The 25,911-nt window shown below is 55.4% G+C and overlaps 8 protein-coding genes across 8 annotated transcripts; 4 read left to right on the top strand and 4 right to left on the bottom strand.

Moving 5' to 3' along the window:
* Positions 1-3,335: 3,335 nt before the first annotated feature.
* Positions 3,336-4,901, top strand: C8A04DRAFT_37033 (uncharacterized protein; the record flags this gene model as incomplete). Its single annotated transcript, XM_062783742.1, has 3 exons — positions 3,336-3,670; positions 3,741-4,435; positions 4,585-4,901. The coding sequence occupies 3 exons, from the start codon at positions 3,336-3,338 to the stop codon at positions 4,899-4,901; spliced, it is 1,347 nt and encodes a 448-aa protein (XP_062637388.1).
* A 1,903-nt stretch (positions 4,902-6,804) lies between these two features.
* C8A04DRAFT_37032 (uncharacterized protein) lies at positions 6,805-8,468 on the top strand (the record flags this gene model as incomplete). The annotated part of the gene is made up of 3 exons (XM_062783741.1): positions 6,805-6,936; positions 7,019-8,222; positions 8,320-8,468. The coding sequence occupies 3 exons, from the start codon at positions 6,805-6,807 to the stop codon at positions 8,466-8,468; spliced, it is 1,485 nt and encodes a 494-aa protein (XP_062637387.1).
* A 1,256-nt stretch (positions 8,469-9,724) lies between these two features.
* C8A04DRAFT_28361 (D-alanyl-D-alanine-carboxypeptidase/endopeptidase AmpH) lies at positions 9,725-11,736 on the top strand (the record flags this gene model as incomplete). Its single annotated transcript, XM_062780622.1, has 4 exons — positions 9,725-10,271; positions 10,356-10,484; positions 10,552-10,813; positions 10,899-11,736. 4 exons carry the CDS (start codon positions 9,725-9,727, stop codon positions 11,734-11,736), a joined length of 1,776 nt encoding a protein of 591 aa, XP_062637386.1.
* A 309-nt stretch (positions 11,737-12,045) lies between these two features.
* On the bottom strand, positions 12,046-14,103 carry C8A04DRAFT_28360 (glycosyltransferase; the record flags this gene model as incomplete). The annotated part of the gene is made up of 1 exon (XM_062780621.1): positions 12,046-14,103. One exon carries the CDS (start codon positions 14,101-14,103, stop codon positions 12,046-12,048), a length of 2,058 nt encoding a protein of 685 aa, XP_062637385.1.
* A 1,498-nt stretch (positions 14,104-15,601) lies between these two features.
* Positions 15,602-17,888, bottom strand: C8A04DRAFT_28359 (major facilitator superfamily domain-containing protein; the record flags this gene model as incomplete). The annotated part of the gene is made up of 4 exons (XM_062780620.1): positions 15,602-16,680; positions 16,831-16,899; positions 17,001-17,244; positions 17,331-17,888. 4 exons carry the CDS (start codon positions 17,886-17,888, stop codon positions 15,602-15,604), a joined length of 1,950 nt encoding a protein of 649 aa, XP_062637384.1.
* Positions 17,889-19,948: 2,060 nt separating this feature from the next.
* On the bottom strand, positions 19,949-20,653 carry C8A04DRAFT_28358 (uncharacterized protein; the record flags this gene model as incomplete). Its single annotated transcript, XM_062780619.1, has 1 exon — positions 19,949-20,653. The coding sequence occupies one exon, from the start codon at positions 20,651-20,653 to the stop codon at positions 19,949-19,951; it is 705 nt and encodes a 234-aa protein (XP_062637383.1).
* Positions 20,654-22,108: 1,455 nt separating this feature from the next.
* Positions 22,109-23,541, top strand: C8A04DRAFT_11933 (uncharacterized protein; the record flags this gene model as incomplete). The annotated part of the gene is made up of 3 exons (XM_062777150.1): positions 22,109-22,273; positions 22,366-22,755; positions 22,843-23,541. The coding sequence occupies 3 exons, from the start codon at positions 22,109-22,111 to the stop codon at positions 23,539-23,541; spliced, it is 1,254 nt and encodes a 417-aa protein (XP_062637382.1).
* Positions 23,542-23,923: 382 nt separating this feature from the next.
* Positions 23,924-25,642, bottom strand: C8A04DRAFT_11938 (nineteen complex-related protein 2-domain-containing protein; the record flags this gene model as incomplete). The annotated part of the gene is made up of 1 exon (XM_062777154.1): positions 23,924-25,642. One exon carries the CDS (start codon positions 25,640-25,642, stop codon positions 23,924-23,926), a length of 1,719 nt encoding a protein of 572 aa, XP_062637381.1.
* Positions 25,643-25,911: the final 269 nt, after the last annotated feature.

Raw genomic sequence — 25,911 nt, 5'->3', positions numbered from 1 at the left:
GTCAACCCCTGGAGCAGACCGGCTGCCCTGATTGGGAGCTTTCCAGGGCCCCAATCCCGGACCGGCCCCATGTGCGATGGTACCCTCGAAGGTGCGGAGAAATCTTTGGAGATGTTTTTGTCCCTTTTCTCACAAAAAGGCCGTGGGCTTCTGGCATCTGCTTGGGGCTCGCGAGCCAAGTGCGGAGAAGCCACGCTGGAATGATGAGAAAAACGGTTTTTCCCAGTCCTCTCCCTTCCCCCGGCGCGTTTGCCATGCCACGCTAGGACGGATTCTTCCAGCCCCTCAATCCCGTCCTTTTTTCCACCAAAGGGAGCCCGCGTAGGCCAACGGCGAGGAAGCCAACGGCTCTTTCTTCCCCGTGCCAAGTGAGTGTCGACCACGAGGTGGGATAGTTCTCCGAACGCCTGGGCTGGAGCTGAACTATTCGTATTCTTAATTCCAAGTTTATTTTTCCCAGAGACTTAACCGTTTAGTTTTGGCGCAAACCGCTTCCGCGTTCGCCTCGACTCCCAGAACAAACCCCTTATTTTGCAGCAGAGGATTGAGTTGTTGAGTGTGTGTTCCGTTCAACAACTGCAAGCTTCAACAGCCAAACCGTTTTTTGCACGGCGCGAAGTGCCGTGAAGCGCAGCTTGCGCCTGTTTGATTAGCCTATTCCCAATGGTGTGGGGAAGAATTGCCGGGGTGCGCAGACGAAAACGGGCTTCATCTTGGAGTCGTTCAGGGACAGAAAAGGTGGGGAAGGCTTGGAAAGGTCTGGGGTTCCGGGGAAAGAAGCTTGAAAAGAAAAGGTGGGGAAACGGAGCAAGAGGGCGTCAGCTGGTCACAACTCCTAAGCCATCATTCCCATCTTGATTCTCAGCTTGCCTACTTCTGTCAAGATGTTGACCTTACAGTGAGAAAGCATATGGTCCACCGTCTGTCGATGGGGGATGGCCGACCGTGGAACTGCTTCCTCGTTATCGAGAATCCCTGTTTGTATCCCTTTGCTCGCGGGGTTTCGCCAATCATGCCCGTTGTGGCGCACGGCTCGAGACGAGCACGCCGACAACCAACTTCCCCGACACCGGCAACCCCGCTAACTAGCAGGAATAACGCCGTCGAGACTGATAATTTCTCGACAGTTGTAGAAACGCGAGCGGAGGCCCAAGCGAGAAGAAATTGCAATGGGGATTCTGGTAGTCCCGGGTGTAAAATAACAGTTGGAACTCGGATTGCTGTGCGTGTCCTTTGCAGTCGCGCGGTCAATCACGTTCTAAACACCCTTGTAATTATTAGTTAGTTATTTCAGCGCAGATTAAAGACACAAACCCAATACTTTGATGTGTAGAATTCCAAAGGGGGATTCTTGATACTTGTCATTTAGAGGCATAATCAGTATACTCAACAAGCTCGGCATATATTTCTGAAACAACAACTCAGATTAACTCGTCGTATATAAGAATGTGCTGGGAAGTTGGACCTGGGCACAAACCCCCTGTGCCTGTGATTAATTACCTACCCCATTTCATAGTCCAACAGCATCACCAACTATCACCAACAGCAACGGAGGTAGGCCGTGGGGCTCTCTTTCGTTTTGTTCCGTTAGAAGTCTGAGCCTGATCTAGAAATCACCGTCATGCAAAGTTCCGCCATGGGCAGAGTGACATTCAATCAGAAGAATTGGTACATTGCCAGTGGTTAACCAGCACAGGAATTTCACATTATTATATTTCCTATACCATCGGGCTTGATTATATTTCATTTTGTTGAGCAAGGGTTAAATGTCACAGAGGAATTCAACTGAGTGAGAAAAAGGCAAGACACATTAAAAAGCTCACCAGCCGACCTTCTTCACCGGCTGAAGAGGGGTGCTTTGGTGACGAAAACCCCAATGGGTTTTTCTCCGGATTGAACTGGCAGCCGCCCCCCAAGCCAACTATGCCATTTTAAAGGTGGTGTGATTTCTGGGGGGCTCGGTGGCAGTAGGGACGTGGATCTTCAATATATACCTACTGTGGTCGTTGGGGAGGGAAGGAGCACGAGAATGTGGCCGCGATGCGTTATGGAAATCCTAGGTGGCATAGCACATTTACGCAAAGACGTTTTGGGAGCACCATATAGATCAGGCCGCCACACAGAGTGAACCTTGTGCAGAAAGACATCTAGGCGATTAGGTGAGCTAGATAGGTTAGGTTTCGGGGGTCGGGGTTGGTGTTGTGTGATAAGATTTGAGCCAGGGCAACTTCGTCTTTTGCCCGTCTACAGAAGTATTTCAGGCACTACCAAACCCACTTCGGGCTCATTGAGGATAAACCAGCCGCAATTCTAGTAGAAAGCTTTAATCCTCTTACAACGGCCTCGTCAGGGAAGAGATCCTCCGGAGATCTGGAGCTCCAACTAAGATGGAATTATTGACAACGCTAGTCTCCACCCACCCTTTGATAATAATATGTACCTCAACAGTTCTTAATCCACTCGCTGAACCCCGGAGTCACCATCGGCTTGTTATCGTATTATGTTGCAGGAACCTTGTTTCTCAAAGACGACGTTTGAAACGACTGCCGAAATAAACAATCTCTCGAAGCCTCCACTCCCTCAAGCTAAGAGGTTCAAGTTGATGGGAGCTTTTGAGGTCGATGGCTTCTACAAAAATGGCGTTCTTCCACAAGAACGGCTGGTCCGGAGTCTTCAAGAAAACTCGGCGGGTAGCAAGCGGATTTGCGGCGAGCGTACGCTAACACGGGGTTCTAACTCCCACGTAATTATATTTGGGCTCCCGGTGATGCTGCCCTTGCAATACATCTCCTCTTATCATTTCCATCTCCTAATTTCTGAGCACTGATCACGATGGGAGGTCCCGTAACTTTTGGCCTTGGGGTCTGGTGTTCCGGGGAACCTGGGAGGAGTTGAGCGCTGATCCTGCCGTGGAAGAATTCCAGAGACCATTTCTCCACGAATCAGAGCTCATGGCAGCGAGACTTCATCCCACCAACACGCAGACCGGTCGCATCACCCCTCACGCGGGGCAAGAAGTGTAGGGCCGATAGTTCTCCTCCCCTGAGCCTCTGATGTTAGAAGCCCATTAATCTATCACGCGGGAATATCGAGGGCGGCTTAGTGTCATCTGAAGCACGTGCCGTTGACCCAAACCCCCGGGAACTTGCGCCAGTTTTCCATCCGGGTCTGTTTGCCCGTTGGGAGGAACAAACGGCCCGACAATTCGCAGCGGAGTCTAGGTCGGAGAAGGGCTAGCCTGCACGCACCCAACCAACCACCCGAATCAGCCGTCGGTGCGACCACATTCCCTCCGAGTTCGCCGAAGCTTGGCCGTCCCGAGTCCGGCTTCCGAGATGCTTTCCGACCCGAACGTGACGGTGCTTGGCCCGGGCCCGGCACAGCGGAAGTTCAACATTAATTGTTACTCTTACCAGCAGGATGCGATCTTATCCTTCAACGGGTGGCAGTATACATGCTTCTACTCGCTTATCCAGTGGTATTCATCAGACCCCACCGCGGAACCACTCTATATCCACCTCGCAAGAAGGCGGCTCCCCCGCGGCGACTGGGAGTTGTTGGTGCTCGATGACTACCGCCAAACGACGGACGATGGGCACAACACCGTCCAGATGGGCATCTCCCCTGGAGACGGGACCATTCATCTCTCATTTGACCACCACTGTGATGTGTGAGCAGCATTTACAGAAACCAAACCTCAAGTGTATGAAGCACGGGGGCCGCTGACACTAAAGGTCCAGCTTGAAGTATCGTCGTTCCGCCCCAGGAGTCGCCACAGACCCGGAAAAGCATCAATGGCGTTCGTCCCTTTTCTCAGGCACCTCTGCTTCCCTTCCTGGGCTACCCGCCTCGGACCCAAGATTTCAGGATGTAACATACCCTCGCTTTGGTACGCTCGGAGACGACATGTTCTTCTCGTTCCGCGACGGTAAGGCCGGGCTCGGCAATGACCACTTGTACAGGTACTCAGCCAACGATCGGCTCTTCACATTTGTCGGTACCCACTTGACCGGCATCCAGAGTAACCCATACGCCCACGGCCTAAACTGGCGCAACGGCCGCCTCCACGTCAGTTGGGTCTACCGCGGCTTTGTGTCCTACCCGGGCTGGGATGACCCTCTCGATACCAAGCATAAGCAGCAGGCCGGGCCGAACGGAGCAGAGAACAACCACGACATCTGCTATGCGTACAGCGACGATTTCGGGTATACGTGGGCCAACAGCGCCGGTAAGACCATCGCTCGACTGCGCGAGGGTGAGACCATCACAAACGACGCGGAGGGGATCGCCGTCTTCCAGGTCCCCAAAGGCTCGGGCCTCACGAACCAGGAAGCCCAGGCGGTCGACCAGGAAGGGGGGGTCCACGTGTTGAATAGAGATACTTTAGATGGGGGAAAACATCCGCGGTGGAAACACTATTACCGGCCGCCCGATGGTGAGTGTTGTGTTTCTCCCCTTTTTTTTCTTTTTTTAGTTGTTGATGTGGTTTGTCTTCTCAACCGGATCCCATTTCTCCTCATTCTTTCCCCGTTCCCTCCCACTGGATCCCAACCTCTCTGGACAAGCAGCGCTGATGGGCTCCAGGCGCATGGACGCAGCGGCCAATCCAGCCCATCCCCGGCAGTGCTCGAGGGCGATTGGCCATCAGCAAAACGGGCGATCTGTACATTGTGCTCCCTGATTTCGCCGCATCCGAGATGCGTATCATGCGTTCATCCAAAGCGAGCGGGTACTCCAGCTACGACGAGGTGTGGATGGGCAGCGGACTGACGGGCGAACCGCTGGTGGACTCGGCCAGACTCGAGCACGACAATGTGCTGTCGGTGATGGTGATGATGGCGGAGGATGCGAAGGCATCGCGCAAGAAGCGCAACCTGGCCGTGCTCGATTTCCAGCTGTGATGTGTTGTGCCAGCCCTTGGCCTTCCTCGGATGCGCTACCTATCAGCGACGCTCGTGGCCCGACCAGTCTCGGTCTCCCACGCCTGGTCCACGCGAGCGCGCCGATCTCCGGGTCGAATGCATGAATAATGGATCGAAAGATGAATTGATAGACGGAGACTCGGCGGGGTGTTCGGAGCCGTCACTCGATCGAAGCCGACAAGCGTGCGCGTGTGCGTGTTTGTTGTGTTGGGTTTGGGCGCGCCCGGGGGCCAATGTTTCAGGTGTTGATGGATGAAGGTTCGCCACAGACTTGAGCAGGAAAGAAAAGAATCGAGTCAATAAGAAGTTGGGGGCCCAAGCTCATTTGACGAGGGCGGCGAAAAAGCGTGTGCGCACAGCTTGTACAATTGCCATGGTCTCCACGGATTTTCAGCGTCTTCAGCTAGGCGCTGTCTCGTCGATCAGATCTCCGTCGTTTTGGGGCCGGGTTCTGTTGTTGGTGTGCAATGCGAAGTGCGTGCGATGCTGAAACTGCGGCAAACTCGGAGGTTTTCGTCCAAGAACGTTACCTCGCCTACCTGAATGTGGGGGACCCCGGCGGAAACTACCGGTTGCGCCGGCTGGTGTGTGGTTGCTGGCCTTTCAGCTGCCCAAGGTGATGGGTTTCCACATTTTCTCCCATCGTTCCTTTCCTTTTCAGCTTGCTCGATTCAAGCCCCCAAGCCCGATTGGTTCGGAGCGAGACCCAACACCCACAAATGCCCCTTCCAGAAATGCAAAATTTAGACGCTCGGGCCACCTGCTGCTCCCAAAACACCCTGTGACCCGCTGCAGAGGCAGAGTGGGATGCTGCGCGTTGCGTCTTGATTTCGGTGAAGCGACCCTGCAGCTTGCGGTCCATTCTTTTCATTCTTTTGCCGTTCCGCGCATCATGGGTTCGGGGTGCTTGCGCCGGCTGTGCCAGCCGTGCCAGCCATGCGTGCCGTTGGATTTTTCCTCGAATTTCCCATGGATTGCCCGCATGATCCTCAGCTGGGACGTTCTCGACACCCAACGTGCGGTCCCCACCATCGCCCCGAATGCCGCAAGTGGCGGCGCCTGGTTCGACATGGCCAAGCAGCGCCATCCCTAAACAGCGTCGTCGCGCTAACCGGTTGTGGAAAGCTCGGTGATGCGCCCTGTTTCGAAGGCACCCCGGTACCTCACCCCCGGTACGGATTACACGAAGTTGCAGTGCAATGCGGCTCGATGGGTCACTGACGACGACCGACCACGGGCGCGGACCCTTGCTCGCCCAAGCGCTGCATGTGTGCAACCGTCAGCCAGCCAGGCTTTTGAATATTGCAACTAGACGCATTGCCAGTCCGCTTACTAGCGGGAATATACAAAGAAAGACCGTGGCCCAATATGCCCCCGGAATGTTGGCTCCTCGTCCAGCGTCCAGCTCGTTTTGTCTCACCCGTTTCGTTGGGTTCCCTGCTCACACGCCTCGCCACTGGTCCCAGACCCAGACACCCGCTTGTGGCACTGGCCCGAGTCTAGATCCAGCTGGCACCGCTGGCAGCGACTATCGTTAGGTCGATCGATGAACCCAGACGGCCGGGTCTGTCTAGTACCCACCTTCTAGTGTAGGTTGTCACGCTGTATGACCCGCAGTAGGCGAACCCGGGTATCCATAAGTTAAAGCGCTCCGCTATGTCCGATGGCCGATCTTCTTCAACATGAACCCGATCCGTCCATCACCGGCTACACCACCGGCGCCACCACCCCGAATGCTCGAGTAGTAACACCTGCGGTGACAATACCAACAGTGACCACGCCAACGGCTACAACATTAGCAGCGACACCCTCTTCAGCGTCCTCGTCGTCGTCGTTACCATCATCATCAGCGGCAGCAACAACCTCCTCGCTGGCGCAATCCATGAACTGCTTCCGGACTGTCGACCGCCCACGAAATTCCATCCGAGCAAGATTCACCAACGAGGAACGAGAGAGAGTCCTGGGAGTGAGACGGCAGGGTGCCTGTTTGAGGTGTCGGATGCTCAAGATCCAGGTTTGCATCCCCCCATTATCCCACGCTCATAATTAACACTTGTATCGGTGAGTGAGGCGGTTTTTCTAATACGCTCTCCCAGTGCTCGCTCGACAACCCTTGTCAGCCGTGTCTTCAGTCAGCCGTGAGAGGGTCCGAGAGAAAGGTATTATCCTTCTGCTACTGCGTGCGGACCCGGTTCGCCGACGTCAACATCTTTGATACGGCCTCCTTGCCCACTGGCGACTTCCCCACCGCCATGCAGGCCGAAACGCTCATGCTCGCCATGAGCCGCCTGCTCACCAGGATCGCCACACCCGCTCATTTCTCCTTCACCTCGAACCCGGCGGCGTTCAACAGTACCATGGTCTCATGGCTCACTGACCCAGACTTCCACCTCCCCAATGGGAGCATTGTGGGCCTGTGCTGCTCTAGCCTGCTCGGTTTGCAGTTCCAGGAAGATCCGGCCGCAGGCACGGACGGCTTGATGGCTGATTTCCGCCACTTTCTGCTCGCTACATCACTAGCCCACGCTGGCTGGCGCGACAACAGCAGCCCCGAGCCAATCAGGTCCCGAGAGCTTTGCGCGGCAGGTCATATATCTGGTTACCGCTTACTCAAACGACTAGATCGGATCCTCACCCCACAGTTCCTATCTCGGTGCGGCCGTGAGTCGTGCCAGGTGCTGTTCCTCCTCGTCCTCGGGGCCGTTCTCGGCGTGGGATACTCGTCCTCTCGGCTGGAAACCACCTCGCCCGAGTTCCCATCCGCAGAGTTGCTGAGCCCCGAGTTCCAGCGCAGCCCCACGCTGTGGCTAGCGATGAAGGAGCATTTGTGCCAGATGCTCGCCCATCATTTGATTTTTATTGGGTCCATGTTGGGGATCAAGCTCGAAACAGGGGTGGAGCAGATGATTATCGACACGGCGGCGAACCGGTGGAACAAGGCCGAAGCCTTTGTCTGGGCGGATATGGTGGGCTACAAGCCTGACGAGGAAAACTCGCAGCAAGAACCCTTGCCGACGGTTTCGAACGACCAAGAGAATCAAAGTATGGAGGATGAATCGATGCCTATTGATCAAAACTCCAAGTCATCCATCTCATCCCCGGTCCGGTCACCACAACTTCCAGAGCCACCGAAACTGGTCCCCATTCCCGTGTCAGATGCACCGCAATTCCAACAACGGCCGGTTGAGGCGTGGGCTGAAAACCCGCAGTCCTACCTTTCCATGTTCGATGAACCGAGCAACTACGTCCCGCATTCCAGCGGAGGTGCGCAGGCTACGCCGAGGGGTATGCCCTCGCCGAGTATGGTATCGGAGCAATTAACGCGGCACCCAAGTAGGTCTTTCCACATCTATTTTCGCCTAACGTTGCCTTGGCCATGCTAACCATGAAACACCAGCCCCCGAAGCGTCGCAACCGCCAGAGAGAAAACGCCGGTCGATGTGGATTGTGCGGCCATATGATGCCGGCCCCGAACGTGGGTTAGTCAATGTCCGCGCGCGGCTATACGCGGATCGGAATATGGAGAGTCTGCGGGCCTTTGTATGAGGGGTTAACCCTGAAAAGGGGAGATGAAATAGGGGTCCAAGGTCCCATGTCATGATGTTATGATGTTAACGACAAGACGGTTTGGTTTGGTTTTGCACATCGGAGCATCGCGCCCGTTGGTGGTGGTTTTATGATTTTAGCGAGAGTTAGAGATGGCTAATCATTCATCGGCACGTTTCCGAGCTAGTCAATGTTAGGCGAGACGGCTATGATAGAAACGGTCGTACAATACTTATAATAATTAGTGACGGAGCACCGGTTCAACAAGTCCTGTGGTTCGGTCGCGGTTACCACACTGAGTGGGGAGCATTAGGACACTCGGCAACTGACAAATATGCGGCACGCCTCAACCATTTCGTTTCTCTGCCCGCGCACTCCCCACGTCTTCTTGTTTCCACGTTATTCGTCAAACGTTGTGTGAATTTTTATGTTGTCACAGGACGAGCAAATCGCAATTCTACCACCATCTCTGAACCCCAGCGCCGTTGCATGCCCAGGCCCTGAATTACCCGAATGGCATGATGCCCGACAGGGCCTGGCTTGGCGACCCCGGAGTCGAGCAATATAGAATGATTTAGCCGTCCTGGATCAGCTAATGGGCATTGAATAGTGTAGTACGAAGTACAGGGATCGACAATTGCCTGTCAATCAAATCCCGAGTCGTAAAAGCTCCGAGGAGGGAAATAATAGTGGGCGTCGTATAGTGGCTGGAACGTGTTGCATGACCGCGTGGGTAAAGATTAACATGCGTTTGCTCCGGAAGATAAAGGGGTCGATCCCTGGAAATACGGTTCACGGGAAGAGAGCGTCGTACATCACATACTCCCAAATGTCCCAAACTCGTAGGTAAAGCATTACACACGTTCCATCGGCCTGGTTCGCCGACGTCAGAATACTAAGGCATGTGGTTGAGATAGACACCCCTGAACATTGAATACCGAGATCGTCATCCGAAAGGCCCTCGCGGTCCTTCTTGTCCTCCCCTGACGGTGAAGATGGACCTTAAGCTCTAAATCTCCTAACCGGATGTTACCGAACACACTGGTTGATGTTCGGAGCCAGGAGCTCGTGCACAGGGCCGGGAAGTGCCTCGGTAGATGATATAGATTTACCATGTCATATTAGCAAAGCATTAAAAGCATTGATATGAAATGAAATCCCCCGTTGGGCATCGTAGCTCATGAGGTGAACTCTGCTAGCGCGACGCGGTTTTGCTGGACCATCTTTTGGTTTTCCTTCTGATCAGTAAAGGAAAGATGAAAGCCTCACTCGCCCTCACCCTCGCGGGGATGGCCGCAACGGCCCTGGCGGGTCCCAATTGCCCACCCCAAGGTCCTGTCTATGAGAAGCGCTACAACTTCAAAGACAGCGACGCGATGCAAGCCGCCATTGCCAACTTGACTGCGACCTTCACGGCGTGGGACCAAAACAACTCCTCCGCGATCCGCGCCAACACCACCAGCTACAGCATCGAAGTCTTCAGCACCAGCGAAAAGAACCCGCTCCTCTTCAGCTGGCACCACACCGCGGCATCCTTGGCCGAAGCCACGAAAAACACCTCTGGCGTCCGCGAGACCGGACCCGATGCGGTGTATCGCCTGGGCAGTCTGACCAAGGTGTTTACGGTGTATACCTGGCTGGTTCAGGATGGCGATGTCAAGTGGAACGAGCCGATTACCAAGTACGTGCCGGAACTGGCAGTTGCGGCGGACTTGGCCAAGGATGATCCGGTTGAGCATGTAGCGTGGGACGAGGTGACGATTGGGGCGTTGGCGGGTCAGTTGTCGGGGGCCATCCGGGATTGTGAGTTGCTCTAGCCGAGAAAACTGGAACCGGCGAGGCAAAGCTGGAAGGAAGAAGCTAACAATAGGGTGCGTGCGTCATCAGATGGTCTAATGAGTGAGATCACGCAAGAATTCAACCAGACACAAGCAGTGGGCTTAGGCTTTCCACCTCTACCGCCTTCGGATCCATTGTTGCCCAAGTGCGGACAGTGGCCGCAGTGTAATCGGACGGGTAAGTCTGCCGAGAAAAGACTAATTAACCTGGAGCAAAAGAAAAACTAAATAACTACTGACCCTAGAATTCTTTGCCGGCCTACTTCGGGCATACCCCTCGTTCGCCCCCTTTGCCACGCCGGCATACACCAACACGGGCTACCAGATCCTTGCGTATGCTCTAGAAAACATCAAGGGCAAAAGTTTCCGCGAGATGATGGAAGAGAGCGTGCTGCAGCCGCTAGGGTTGAATCACACATTTTATCAGGACCCCCCTGAAGAGGTGGGCATCATCCCGGGTACACTGAAGGCGGCCGAGTGGGATTACCAGTTGGGCGATGAGAATCCGTAAGTCAATCATTGGAATGGTTGATTCCCCACTTCCCCCCTTTTCTAGATTTGTTTAGGTACTTACCTACTTTCCTGTGACTAGAGCCGGCAACATGTACTCGTCAGTAGCCGATATCTCCGCCCTCGGCCGGGCCATTATGCGATCAACCCTCCTCTCCCCCGTGCTTACGCGCCGCTGGCTCCGGCCGGCCGCCATGTCCTCCGAGCTCGTCGCCGGTGTGGGCTACCCATGGGGTGTCCGACGCGTGGAAGTGGCCTACGAGAACGGCAAGCGGGTTGTCGATGCGTTCAACAAAGCCGGGAGCATCGGGTACTACACCTCGTTGCTCGTCCTAATGCCGGATTATGATGTGGGGTTCTCGGTGTTGATTGCCGGGCCAGAGACGCCGGGAAACACAAATTTCAACTTGGCAGATATCCTAGGTGTGCAACTGATTCCCGCTCTCGAAGCGGCAGGCCGGGAACAGGCCGAGACCAAATTTGGCGGCCAGTATCTGGATGTGGACGATGCCGAAGGGCGCAATACCTCGCTGACTCTGACCACCCAACCGGACCGACCTGGGTTGGGCATCGAGAACTGGGTCAGCAATGGAACCGATATGAGCAATACCGCGGTGCGGATGCAGGGAGGGTACTCGCCGGTCGACCCGAGTCTGCGATTGTACCCGGCCGGGCTGGAGACCGTGCGGGAGGATGGGAGCAAACGAGTGGCGTTCAAAGCCGTGTTCGAGGACCTGAACATGCCCGCACGGGACCGGAACAAGTACATGTTTTCGACGGACTGTGGCACGTGGGTATCGTTCACGGGTGTGGTGTACGGAACGCTGCCGCTGGATCAGTTCATCTTTGAAGTGGATGCTGAGGGCAAGGTAGTGAGCATTGAGAGCCCGGCTTTGAGATCGGTGATGAAGAAGCAGTAATGGTGATCAAAATGAATGTCATGAAGCTGTATTCACAGGTACATGTACATACCACTAGATCACCAATGACAAAGGTTCCTAATCTATAGGCTTTATTTAGGGTAATTATTTGTGGGTTTACGACCGATTTACATGCATGTCGGTCACTAGTAGGTAAAGAATACCCGGGTACGGTATAGTACTACGAGTACTTACGCGATATAATACATTGAAATGTACACATCCTCCCCATCTATTTTGTCTATCCGTTCCTTCTCTTTCTTATCCGACATTCCTCGTCAGTCACCCTAACCTTGACCCCTCAGGCCATTACGTCTCCTCCTGCTTCTCGTCCGACGGTGCCACCTCAGAGTGCCAGGCTTCCGACTCCTGGGACTCCTCGGTCGAGGACTCCTTGGTAAGGGACTCCTTCGACGACTGCAAGGTTGAGGACTCCGGATAAACCCAGCTTGTATGGTGGTAGTAAGTCAGGCCTTTGGACCTAACCGGAGCCTCTTCCTCAGCTGGCCGTGTGGAAAAAAGTCCCCGCCAGGTCTCTTCCACCCCCGCAACGGCATTCTTCACATCCGTAATGGTCGTGCTGATTTCATCGTCAAGGTGGACTGCCTCGGCCGTGGCGCCCTTCGCGTCGGCCAGCTCCTTGCTCTTGACGACTACGCCCTGGAGCTCGGTGCGGATGGTACCGTGGTTTGCGACGATGGCATCTGTGTTGCCATGGAGGTCACCGAACGAGTCTCGCAGCCGCCCGAGCTCAGACAACAGGGGTTTCTGGTAGGTTTCGATGTGCGCCATTTGCTGGCTGCGCAGGTTCGTGATCCGGGCTCGGATGGCGCGGAAGGTGCCGATGTGTGGGTGCTCACCCTTAGGCTGACCAGCTTCGTCTTCGTCTTCTGTAGATGAGAGAGGCGGCGTGGGAGGGAGCGATGTAGGGGGGAGAGCTAACGGCCCATCATTGTTGGCACCGCGGCTCGACTTGTTGACTTCGTCGAGCTGGCGTCCGCTCCAGGTACAGTCCCAGAATGTTAGCATAGCCCAGAACTTGATGATGCTATGGAAATAGCCAAACGCAAGATAGATAGGGAACAAGAACAAGTTCTGCGGGGTCCGACGGAAGTAGTCGGCCACCTTTACCATCTTGGTAAAGAGAACCCAGCCCACCAGCGCAAGAAGACTGTGGGGCAGATTGTAAGCAGACGAGCGGGAAAAGAGGAAAAAGAGCAGCGGGTCTGTGATGGCGGCGAAGTTGGCCAACGACGTCAGATGTGCGGCGTAGGCGCAGTAGGGCTGGAACGCCCAAATGCTGCGGTCTGTCACCATACTGCACATGTTGGACCGCCACGTTGTGCGAGCCCAGCGCTTGCACTGGTTGAGGTACTTGGTATGGAGGGGCTTCTCCACGCCAAGGGTCGTCTCCATCACTGAGTCCTCGGTGTACTGGATCTTGACATTCCAGCCCTGGCGGACCACAAACCGGGTCACGTACTTGTCGTCGTCCGCATTAAGGGGCCCGAAGAGGCCGAAGAAGAACAATTCGTTAGTATACCCCGGGAGGAAGTCCGGATGGCGCAGGATCTCGGTACGGATGGCGCTGGTCCGACCAGACACAACAGAGACACCGCCGTCAACGACGTTGGTTGAAAGGCTCTCGAAGTTGTTCCGGCACAGACGCGTGGTCCCGATCATGTTCCAGATCCGGCCCCAGAGGTTGGTGTCGGTCTTCAAGAGGACTCGCTTGTTCGTACCGACAACGCCAACCGTAGGGTCCTCAAACGCAGCCAGTGTGGAAGTGAGGAACCGAGGACCCCAGTAGACATGGTCGTCGGCAAGTACGGTAATGTCGGTCTTGACATAGGCCACAGCCCGGGCAACCTGTTCCCGTTTGCTCGCAACCGTCGTCCGATCCACTAGAAACTTGATCGTCGGATACTCGAGTTGGAGGGTTCGGACGTATGCTGACGCTGTCTCGAACAGGGCCTCGCCTGCAGTTACGACAATGATCCTGGCCTGGTGGTTGTCTGCGCACGCGCGGATTGTCTTGCGGAACCCCTCACTGGCTGGGGCGACGCTGGGGGCGATGACGGTGACATCGCGAGAAGGATGGTAGGTTGGCCGCGGGTGTTGCGGAGCAGGGCTGTAGCCCCAGAAGCCGATGAGGTTGACTACAAAGCGGAGATACCGCCAGACGAAAAGAGCGAGAAACCAGTACAGATACTTGTCTGCGCCAGCGATGTTCTGGATGGCAAAATGGAACCCGGTGGCGGTTCCGAGGAGAAGGGCTACACTGACCAGAGACTTGACGACGAACTGTCGCCTGCCGAGCTCTCTTCGTTGGCCCCGAACTCGTGGGACGAACTTTGTTTCACCCATGTCGAGTGTGATTATGGTGTCTTGTTTTGTACTCGTTGTTCTTGAATATAATCTTTTCTTGTTTTTGTTCTTGTTCTTTTTTCCTTGTTGGGAACGACTTAAGGAGAAGGACAGCTAAAGAAGAAAGCGAGACCTGAAGAAAAAGACCTGGTGCGGAAACAAGGGTGAGTATCCAGACTCGAAGGACAAAAATAAATAAGAGAAATCTTGTTCGCAGGGAACCGTGCGATTTTCTGGTGTCGTTAATTATATGTCGGGCTTCCTGTTATTTACTTTGACTTACTGGGTACAGTCGGGTGGTGCTGGTCGTTATGAAAGTGATGAGAGCGATGGGAGTGGTGCGGAAGCAGGATTCTATACTTTGGACGGATTACAGGACGTTAACATAGTGGCCAAAGTGCCTGCAAATACACATGTGAATAATAAACATTGTGTGCCCTAAGGGCTTCACTGCTCTGCAAATAACTTACTTGTTCTCGGTGGGTCAATGAACGAGACCTCAACAGAACTGGCCAGTGCTGCATTCAACAGGGCTCGACGCTTTTTGAGGTTCAACAGTTTAATACCATCACAGCATTGTTTGTCTTTTTCTCCGGCTCCTCGTCCGGAGACCAACACAAGGGAAGGGCACTTCCTGGCCTCTTTGTCCAACATTTTGCGGTCCAGGAACAGCCTGACAATCACACAGGTTTGGTGTCAAGGGCAGAGGACCCAAGGGCTTTGTCTTCTCACTTGAAGGAGAACCGCCCATTGCACCAATATGAAGGGCCGTTGCACACCCATCATGCGGTGATTCAGGGGCAGCAAAGGAGCAAGACAAACGGAAGCGTGGGTGAAAACATGGGCGTGGGTGGACACGAGCCTTTTGACAACATTTGGCACAGGTAAGAGTTTGTCAAGCTTTCTTAACACTGTTTGTCGGTTAGGCACAGTTCACGATCAAACTCGTTAGGGAAAACGGGAATATCAAGAAAATGATGCATTTTTTACCGCCGGTCCCAAACCTTCACCCCCCAGACCACACTCTCTAATGTGCCCCTGTACCCTAAAAGCCCTGTAATCCCATCCACGCCATGCCGGTGCTGGCTAAACGAGACATAACTTTTCAGCAAAGAAAAAAGGTGAAACAGGAAAATAATGACAAGAGAAGAGAACAACAGTGAGTTGAGAAGAATCGGATGGGAAAACAGTGTGAAATGGAAGGAAATCAACAAAATTAGCAAAAGAGAAAGAAAAGAAACGGCAGAAAAACGCAAATGCAAACCCATTCCCATCTTGGACCAAGCAAACCATTTCTTAGCCTGCTTCCCAATGCCCCGCCATCTAGCCCACCGAAAAAAACAAACCAAGGTAACTTTTGAACTGAGGTGGAAAGAGAAAAAAAAGCAAGCACAAGAAATGGACGAGAGAGAAGAAAGAAACAAGAGAAAAAAAGAAAAAAGACAGAGAAGAAAGCCGGTGGGCAGGCCTCCCGACAATCCCAAGACTCCCCACTACCTTATGCACTCTTCCCCGATTCCCCCCCATCCACGCCATTTTTCTCAGCCGCCTCTCGCTCTAGCCGCTCCATCCTGGCCATGCGCCACTGATTCCCAAACACCCACTCCAGATACAACAGCGGCGACAGCGCAACCGTCACCCCGGCAAACATCAAAAACGTCGGGCCCGCGCCAATCGCATCAATAATGAACTGCACCGCGGCCACGCCGGCGGCGCCAATGGCACAACGAATCAGGTTATTGACCGCCGTCGCGCTTGCGCTGGCCCCCGGGTACAGATCCACCATCAACGCGCTGTTCTGCGTAAAAAGCCCGGTGGCCGTAAACGCAATGATAAACTGCAGCACCAGCGGCACGGCCATGCCGCTCGGCGAGGTGCCTAGCACGGGACTCGTGATGGCATACCCGTACCCGCCGATACTCGCGACGAAGATGAGAACCTGGTACCATGCCGAGCGCAAACGGGCTTGTGAGACGGGGAAATCGGCTGTCTTCTTGCTGCTCACGGGCGCATCGGCGGGTAGGCCCTTCTCGAGGCGGTACTGTGCCTCGACGGTGCGGTAGTCGCGGTCGAGGATTTTGCCCGTCAGGTACGACCCCAAGATACATCCCGCACCGTTGGGGAGGAAAATGAGGCCGACCTGGAGATCGGAGAGGTTGTAGCGTGGCTGGAAGAGGGCGGTGGACGAGGACGTAACGGAGCTCCAGATGGCGTAAACGACGGCGCCGAATAGCAGCGTGCAGAAGACATCCTTTTCGAAGAGGAAACGGAGCGGGGAAAGTACAGAGGAAAGCGTGATCTGGGGCGCCTTTTCGGGCTCGGCGTTCGGGTCGTCGTCCGGGTGCAGGGCCGTCCAGTCCTTTTTGAGAGACTGGTACACGAAGGGCCGGTTAATCCCCCGAAGCGGGATGGTGCCGTTGCCCGCGATCCGGCGCAGGGTTTCGGGGAGGAAGAGGACGACCAGCGCCAAGGCAATCGCGCCCAGAATGAAGAGTAGCCAGAAGATGGCGTGGAACCCAAAGTATTCTGTTACGATCCCGCCAATGACGGGGCCGACGGCTTGGCCAAGCATGCGGACTAGGGAGGGTGGTGGAAACGGTCAGTTTTGGCTGCGCGGGTCGGGACGGTTCGCGTACCCGGATGTAACGCTACATCCTGGGCAACATTCTTAAGTTGATGGCATGGAATGCCGGGGGGTGGGGAGTTAGGGCTTGTTTTTTGACTTACTGCCACCAAAGCTGCCCATGAATCCACCGCGTTCCTTTGCGGTTGTGATGTCGCCAATGACGCCAGCGCCTAGATGACGATCAGTTAACAATCTACACCTCATTGGTTCAAGACGACGAGGAGAAAAACAATCCAAGACTATGACTAGACAGTCTAGACTCTGGACTCACCAACGGAAATTGTCGCAGCACTCCCTGCAGCTTGCACCGCACGAAACGCCATGAGAATCTCAAACTCGTCATCGCTGAACGCCAATGCGATGTTCGCCGCCAGGTACACGGCAAAGGTGCCAATGAAGGTGATCCTGCGTCCGCGCGTGTCGCTCAACGGACCCCAAAAGGACGGCGCCAACCCCTGGACAATCATGTAGACCGTCACGGTCAGCGCGATCATGGCAATATTTGTCTCGGTGTACTATTATAAGACCCAACCGGTTAGCCTTCCACGTGTTGCCCTATCTCCGTCCCCCCATTGCGTGGATTCAAGAAGATGTATCTCACCTCGGCAATGTCCCCCAGCGCAGGAAAGTAAATGTTACTCGATAGCGGTGAGAACAAGCCCGCCAACGAGACAATGTACACAATCTGCCATTTTTTCCGCGTGGTAAACACGTGGTATGGGGGGTCGGGCCCGGCGTCCGGCTTGTTGTCGGCTGGTGGGAGTGGTGGTGTCGGTGGCCTCTCGTCGTCCGAGGACAGGTCTGTTTCGGAGCTCTTCGCGATCGCTGTCGCAGTGGCGAAGCCACCTTGCTCCTTTCGGGAGGACGAGAAAGGCGCCAGCAACCGGCCTAGCAACCCTCCCCTTGGTGATTGTTGTTCTGTTTCCCGGACATGGTCGGACTCAGACTCGGGCTGCTCCATCCACGATGATGCGGACGAGATCGGGGTTGCCATAGCCACACTCTGCTCCTTAGCTACGGCATGCTTACCGGCTCCATCGTCCTCGACGTCGGCCACGTCGGCCCGCCGGTTTACGTGTGTCATCATCGTCGTGTCTGCTGTGGTTGTGAAGCGTCCTGGCTGGTCTGGAAGCTCGTCGATTCGAGGTTGAGTCGTCATTTCGAAAAATAGGAAGCCGTGAGACACTTGGCACCGGCTCTAGATCTTCCCAAGAAGGGTACTTGTAAAATGTTATGGGGGCCACCGAGACTGGGGGCGGGGGAGGCGGCGTTCTCTCAATATTTACATCCCACGGGGCCTTCGAATGACAGGCGGCTCAGCTACACTAGAACCCAACCCAGGACCAGGGGCACCGGAAAAATCTAATCCTTGATCGTTCAGCTTGCTTTCCGTCCCGCCCTTCGCTACCCGGTTTCGAAAAACCCCCTGCCATTGCCCTGCTAAACCGGTCAACCTTGCTGGCCTCGTTGCGATCCGACGTGCTCAAAGCCCGAAACGGCAACACGTGTTGGCACTGGCGCAGACAATAAGCTCAGCAACGCCCGGGCAAGGGCCTGGAGCTGCTTTGGGCCCATCTTGTTTCATTATCCACCACCTGTGAGTGGGGAGTTAAGAGTAGGTGATAAAACCTAGGAAGGGGTCGGGAAACAAACCCATGCCAAACAGTGGATGACGCGGCCGGGTGATTTTAGTGGTGTAGGTCCTGGTGGAGCCTCATCAAGGACGGAGTACCTCCTTCCCTTTCCAAAACAACATAGTTTTGCTAGAAGAATGTCGTCTTCCGCGTGGGCGTTTAAAACCTTTTGATTGCCTGGTCAAGTTACACGCTGAATTGCACTTCCAATGATACCAATAAACTTCCCGATACTATGAGCGTAGGTGAAAGTATTCTTTACTTCGAAATGAGGCTTTCCTCATGTTCTCTGTTTTTTTTCTGGACGAAGGGCCGGACCGCGCGGTCAACAAGGTAACTAACGACTTCTAGCTTCGAATAAGAGCGTTGACCACTTGTGCCAAGCCACGATCCAGCAACCAATAAAACACTGGGAAATAGGCATCTCGGATCTGGAATCGGACCACCCAGCGACGCGGCAAACGCACAACTGAGATTGAGTGAAACGACTGGGATTGTAGTGCTGTGCCGCATTGTTCCCGAGTGGTGCCCAGGCGCGATGCGCTGATCAACAGGGGGCCAAGTTCCGATCAGCGGGAGAGGTGTCGGCTCACTCCGTGCCAAGGCAGCCGGGTCGGAAACCCGGAGGTATCGGGGGGTGGCTCAGGCGGAATTCGCAACCACGATGACCTCCTTATCAGTTACAACCCTTGGCGCTTCATGTCCACACTGTCGGTCAGCCGGGGATCTCAATGCTATCACATTCTCGCCGGTAATCGAGTGGGCCTGCACCGCCCAACGTTTCGTCAGGCACGAGTCTAACTGGATCGCTCATTTCTCGGACCTGGACCAGGACGGGGTCGCTACCGGTGAAAAAACAAGAAGAGTTTTCTCATGCACAAACAGAATTCCATATTGCGTGCATCGGCAAGTAAGTTAGGTTACCTACGTGTGCTTTCTCTGTTCAACCTCGGCGGCTGGGCCACGGGGTCGCGGGTATGACCGGTACTGGTCGGTGTCTCGGTGACGAGTCGGGAGAAGACGGACCAGGAGCCACAATGGTAGTAATGGTGCATCGGAAAAGGGCCGTCGCGCGATGAACGCTAGTCATTCAGTGTTGTGTTGTGTCGTCCTTGAAGACCGGCCGCGGGCCGCCGAACGAAGATCGGCCCCGATGGACGGGACAGCGGGTCCACGGAAGCTAGTGAGCTAGTGTCCTGGCTGGGCGCAAGCGGGGCCCGAGCCAAACTCAAAAGGGGGGGGGGGGGAGGAGACCGCAGGCAAGAATGGAACTTTCCGCGATGCACCGGTGCAATGAACTCAAGGCAATGGATATTTCTAGGCCGCTCGCCGGGATATACAAAAACCATGTAACCCATCCTTTATCCCGTCCCGCTCACCAAGGCGCTTGCGCCGAAGAAAAAAGTGCATGAAATGCAGCAAGATGGAGAAAGATGGAAAAGCGGCCAGCTGTTTCATCGGACTGTCGTCACGTCTCCAACCACCCCCATATTTCTAGGTCCAAGCGACCAAACTTCGGCTGTCGGACCACTATCGATGAAACTAGGCCCGCGGAATTCGTCTTGTCCGTCCACGCCATGAACTCTCACAAAGCGATAGGTCGAGATGTTCGTAGAGAAATCCGGGTGCAGTAGGGATCTCGCACCAACGTTTTCGGGTGGTAAAATGCCTCCACATCGAATACGGCGAAGTGGTTCTGCACCCGTGCCTCAACGACACCGGTGACGCGGATCGACCCGCGCGCGGGCATTGGTAATAGTCTCGGTCGCCGTTTTCGATACGCTTCCCTCAAGTCCTTCCATGACTGGGACGCGGCGATATAGATTGGTAATTCTTTTAGCACGTTCCGCGCTTCCTCGTTATCGGCGTCCTGGCCCGTTTGGATAGGTGCTGGTTTTCCTGCTGAGGCTGCCGCCGGCGCGGCCGCCGGTGAAGATACGGAGGCACCGGGGTTGTTGACTGCTTCGGGCTTTTGGGTCGTTGGCCGACCCATTTGTTGCAGCTGTTTCTGCATCCCGGGAGTTGTTGCTAATGGGGGCGTCGGCGGCCCCGGCGGTGACTTTGAAAACGGGGGTTTCTGCGAACTTCCACGTTCCTCGGAAGCGAAGCCAAAATATTCTGCCGCCTCACGGGCCCGCTGCTTAACTAACGCTTTCCCAGCGGCCCAGTGACTTTGTAAGATGACTCGGGGCCACAGAAATCGTCTGACGGTGAGTATTTCCAACGATTCGTGGGGCATGGTCACCAATTCAAGGGTGAGCCGGTCTTTGGGAATACGGAGGCTGCTCATTGTGTTAGCAGTACTAGTAAACAGTGTGAAGAAGCGATATAGTCAAGAGCCGCGGCAGCAACGCCAACCCCGGAACAAAAAAAAAAAGCAGTGGGGGGCGGAAGAGGCGGACAGATAAGGGGAGAGATACGGAAGGGACAAGACGAGGCCTACCAGGTCCGTACCCAAACGGGAGGCGCATGTTGGGGGTAGGCGAAAGTCAGCCATCCCCCTGTGGAATCCAAGGGCCCATGAGCTTCACGTATGGCATCAAACGCATATCGGAAGAAGTCAGCTACACTCCATGTTAGCGGCGAACATCGGAACCCGGAGCACACCGGCCGAACTTACACCGGACCTTGCGTTGAGCCTCAGGGTCCTGGGCAAACCTTTTGAACTGGCTCCATTCCGGCCCCCTTTTATCATACAGTTCGGTCGGTAGTTGCCTCGTTGTGAGAGGCAGTGGTACGGTGGCTAAGGAATCCGACCTGTCTTGCACCTCCCCGGGATCGTAATCGCGGCCCATACGATACACAATGAATGCCAAATCTGTGGCGAGAAAGACTTTGAACAGCGTAAATCTATCCAACTCGATATCAGCAGGTGGTTTTTAACGCCCGAGGTGGGGCGTAACTCTTACGTTGTCCGAAAAAAAGTGTTCTTTTTGCTAACTTTGACAGTTTCCAACCGAACACTATGCCCGGTTGGCCGATGTAATATCCGGCTCGAGGAACTCAATAGACCACGGAGTGGGCGGTAGAATGAACGCGACATGGTGATGATGATGGCCTCGGCGCGCCAAGCGGCGGCCGAGAGGGATACGAAAACACAGCGAACACCGGCTTGGAAGAATGGCGAGCGTTAGGGGTGGTTTAGGTGCGGACGGGTGCGGTCGGTTTCGACGAGTCTTGGATCCGCGCCGTCAAGGGGGCGAAAACCGGAGGTTGACGACGAAAATCGGACCCTGTTGCGCCGGAGGGCCTCGTTGCACACCTCAATATGATCGACGGCAGCGAGGAGCGGGAATCGTGGTTAAACCGAATAAGGGGTACGGACCTGTCGAACGAGGCAGTCGTGGTGGTGGGTGAGGATGGCGGGGAGAAAATGTCGAGGCCGATGTCGAAGGGTTGGGAAATTGTCGGGTCGACTTTCAGAATCGCCCATCGATGGAAGGGTAATCTGTAACGACTGGAAAGTTGACCCCAGTCGCGATTTCACGCCTGCGCAGCGGATCTGCGTGGGGCAGAGAGCATTCCTTCTCGCCTAGCGCACGGGCCATTCAGGACATGCACGCGGCCTGGATGTACATCCCGGCACCAACCACCCAGCTGTGGGCCGCCAACCAACCTGGAACTGAGCCAGAACAAGCCGCGACATTGACGAAACAACATCCAACGACTGGACCACCAAGCCCGCCCTCAATCATCGAGCTCGACCGCAACACATAACGGAGAATTTGGGCAATCAATCTACACAATGAGGCTCGCTGTCGGTCTCACAACGGCGGCCGTCTCCGGGCTTGCAGCTGCCGCGACCCAGCAGAGCAGCGCCGACGTCTTCGTGCTACAATCATCACGGCCGAGCTCATCCGAGACCCCGAGCATCCCCAAAGAAGTCGCCCGCCATATTCTCCTCCAGCGGGTAACTCATCCCCCTTCCCATATACCACACTCATGATTCTACCTGATTCGGTGATTCACGTTCCAAGACTAACCGATGATTCCCTCCGGTAGACCTCCAGGCAACGATACGGCAGCGACCTCCGCGACATTCCCAACTCCGTCGACATCGAGGCTACCGTAGCCCACCTTGCGGCATTCGGCAAGACCCCCGCGCCGCTATTTACAGCTTCTAGCCATGCCGCTGATCCAGCCCAGCTAGTGGTTATCCTAGAGGGTGCTGTCGCGAAACAATCCAGCCAGCTCAGGGAGAAGCTGGGGCAGGATGTAGCATTCACGATCTCGGACCCTCCTTCGGCCGCGGCCAACAAGGAATTAATATCGCAGTTCCAAAACCTCGGCATCGCATCGTCCCCGCAATGCGAGCTGTCCGCCGCGATCAATCCCTTCGAGGCGGACTGCTGGACCGGCTCGTCCTCAGTCGTCAAGTACGACCTGCGAACCGTAAGAGAAGGCCCTTGCCCCAATCCGAAACGCGCATGGCCGGTTGGGGAAACAGTAGTGCTAACGCTGCAAACCCTCAAAATATAGTCTCCCGATACACTTGATTCGCTGTTTGACAACCTCTCCCGGGTCAACAAGTTCGTCGCCGATGGCGATCTCGAAGTCCTCCTCGTCGCGATGCCCGAGTCTACCCGCTCTTCTAAGCTCAACCACTGGAGCTCCGCCGCCGCTGGGGCCAGCCCTGACCTTCGCCGTCGTCGCGACGCCGAGATGGTCATCACCGATCTGGAAGACGACAGCACCCGCCCAGGCCCAACTGCTGCGCCGCAGGAGCTGGACCAACAACGCCAGGAGAAGAAACCCTCTTCCGCGCCTCGCGCCAAGGCTATCCCGCAATGCTTCTCGTCCCTAAGCCGCTGCACCACCGAAACAAACTCGTGCTCCGGCCACGGCGAGTGCGTTGACAAGTACGCCCGCCGCAGCAGCGCCGCATCCCCCCTCACCGACCGCGACGAGGGCGACAGCACCGGTCCCAGCTGCTTCGTGTGCGCGTGCAAGGCGTCCGTCATTGACCGCGGTGACAGTGCCCGCACGCCAGGCCGCAAGACAGTGCACTGGGGCGGCAACATGTGTCAAAAGGAGGATGTCAGCGTGCAGTTCTGGATACTGGCCGGGTTCACGATTCTCCTTGTCGGTGCCGTCACATTTGCGATCAGCCTGCTATTTAATGTCGGCGAGGAGAAGTTGCCTGGCGTGATTGGTGCTGGTGTCAGTCGTTCGAAGTAATTGAGCGGTCAGAGGAAGGTCACAGAGTGGGAGAGGATGTGAGGGAAGGAAGGGTAAATCGATGGGTGCTTTTAGGTTGTTCTTTACATTACGTCAAGCTTTGCGTGTATCAGTTCACGTGAGAAAGGAAGAGGGGTGATCTGTGATATATGAACGAGCGGGTCGTGGTGCGATGGAAGTTTTGTGCGGTGTATCATACGTATTCAGGGCGTCGGCATGGCAGATACGGTGTTGGATCGATCATTTTGCGTTTAGACTTAGTATCATGATCACAAATGCAATGTGCTTTGGTTATTTGTTCAATGCTCGGGACTTGCCCGCCACCAAACTGTTGTACAATTCCAATGTCATATCAACAGCGCTACTCTCCCCATCAAACACATTACGCCATCTCCTCTGTATCCTCTCTACGCGTCGGTGTCGCCCCGAAACTCTCCAACCCCCGCTCGACCGGTAAATGCCCAGCCAGGCCTGGCGGTAAACCCGGCAGCGGTGACTGTGTATTCCCCGGAGCTGCGGCTGCGGCTGTCGTTGTGGTCATGGCCACCTTCGCGACATCGCCCATATGCCCACCACCCGCGCTCGCAACGGCAGCCTGGTACTTGGCTCCGGCCTGGTTCAGAATCTCTTGCACCTCCTTCTCTCGCGCCAAAATCTCCTCCTTTTCCTTCTCCAGACCCTGAATTCGTGTCTGTTTCCGGTTGACTTCATCCTCAAGCCCCTGCACATTCTCGCGCATACGCTGCATGACTTCCTTGAGCTTGGGAAGCGGCTTCATCCGGGGGATGACAATTCCATCCGCCCCAAAGCTGGACCCATTTGCGTCTAAATCTTCATCCGGCCGGTGTAACCCGTCCATCCCCGCGCGCCGTTGTGCGGCCTCATATGCTGCCCGCCGTTCGGCTTCGCTGTCATCGCTCTCGGCGTCCGACCCGTCTTCAGCAGCTTGAATTAGATCTGCCATTTCCTTCCGGTGGCGTTTGACGGCGTCGCGTTCAGCTCTTTTGCCCAGGGCTAGCTGGCCGTCGGAAACAAACTCGTCATACCCTTCACCTAGATCTTCGTCTTCGGCGATGAGCCGAGTTTCTTTTTTCTTGGTGGGAAAATTGACCGTCAGGCGTCCCTCGCCTCGGTCGCCTCCTCTTTGTTCCTCATCGTTTTCGGATCCATTGTCGTCAAACGAAATAAAGTCGGCTTCTTTGGCAAGACGGGCTCTGCGTTCTTTGCGTTCCCGAATCTCGGTTTCGGTGAGGATGCTGGCCGGCGCGCCCTGGCGAGCTGGTGGAAGGGCGACCTCGGTGGACTGCACGACTAGGGCACCTTCCAATTCGGCCTGGTCCAGTTCCATTTCGTCTTCGTCGCGGATCTGGAGAGAAGCTAGGTTCTGCGGTGTGTTCGGTGTTGAGCTTTGCAGCTCCTCGAGGTATTCCTTGCTGTATTTTGGCGCTTCCTCCTCCGCGCCGAAACGCATGGGAAGGTCCCCAGCCAAGTTCTGCAGGGAGGCCGACTTGCGAAGCGCATTGCTGCCCAGTATCCTTTGGCCCAGGGGCTTCTTTGGCGTAAACGGCTTGACGACCCCTCCCCCGGCCGAGTCCTCATTATCTTCGTTTGCGTCGGTAGTGGCCGTGCCAGGTCCAAAGGAAAGTCGAGTGGACCCAGGTCGCTTCTTCACCTTCGAGGAGCCGGCGCGGCCGAAAGTCGGCCGAACGACAACTGGAGCTCCGGATTCATTCTCATCGCCGCGATCTTCTCCATTGTCGCGTCTTGATGTGGCGGGCGCGGAAGTTGGGTCGTCTTCTAGCTCGTCATTGATGTGAATGCTCTTGCGTAGAGCTGATGACTTGGCCGGTTTGTTGCGGCCAAACCTGATCCGCCCTATGGGCGCTGATTCTGCCGGCAGCGCATCAGCTTGCTCGCTCTTTTGTGGAGACGGAATCAGCAACGGAGGGCCATTGAGGAGGGCTTGTGCCGAAATAGTAGCAGACAACTTACGGTCGCTTTGCCCCTCGTCGCTAGTGGTGGATTGTGGGTTTGGGTCGTTTCCGTCGTCGTCGAACGTCTGAATAACGCGGGCTTTCCGCTTTGCCGCAAAGGAGCTCATTGTGGGAAATTATTCAAGCCGATAGTCGCAAATGGCTTGAGATATTTACAAAGAGTTGAAGTCAAGCTGCGAAGCCGCGGTAGAGCTCGCCAAGTCGAACCTCGCGCGCCTTATCGCTCTTATCGGACCTCCACGTGACATCACTGCCCCCCAGATTTCCCAGTCCAAAGCGCGTGCCTCTGATGCGCAGTGCATCCACTCCATGTCAATACCCCAAGACTTGTAGTTGCCGACGCCCAACAACACGCCTTTCTAGCCCATCTAGTTCG

The sequence above is a fragment of the Dichotomopilus funicola genome, assembly GCF_033296635.1.
Source record: "Dichotomopilus funicola strain CBS 141.50 unplaced genomic scaffold C8A04scaffold_28, whole genome shotgun sequence".
Lineage (NCBI taxonomy): Eukaryota > Fungi > Ascomycota > Sordariomycetes > Sordariales > Chaetomiaceae > Dichotomopilus > Dichotomopilus funicola.
This window is presented reverse-complemented; position numbering and strand designations above follow the sequence as displayed.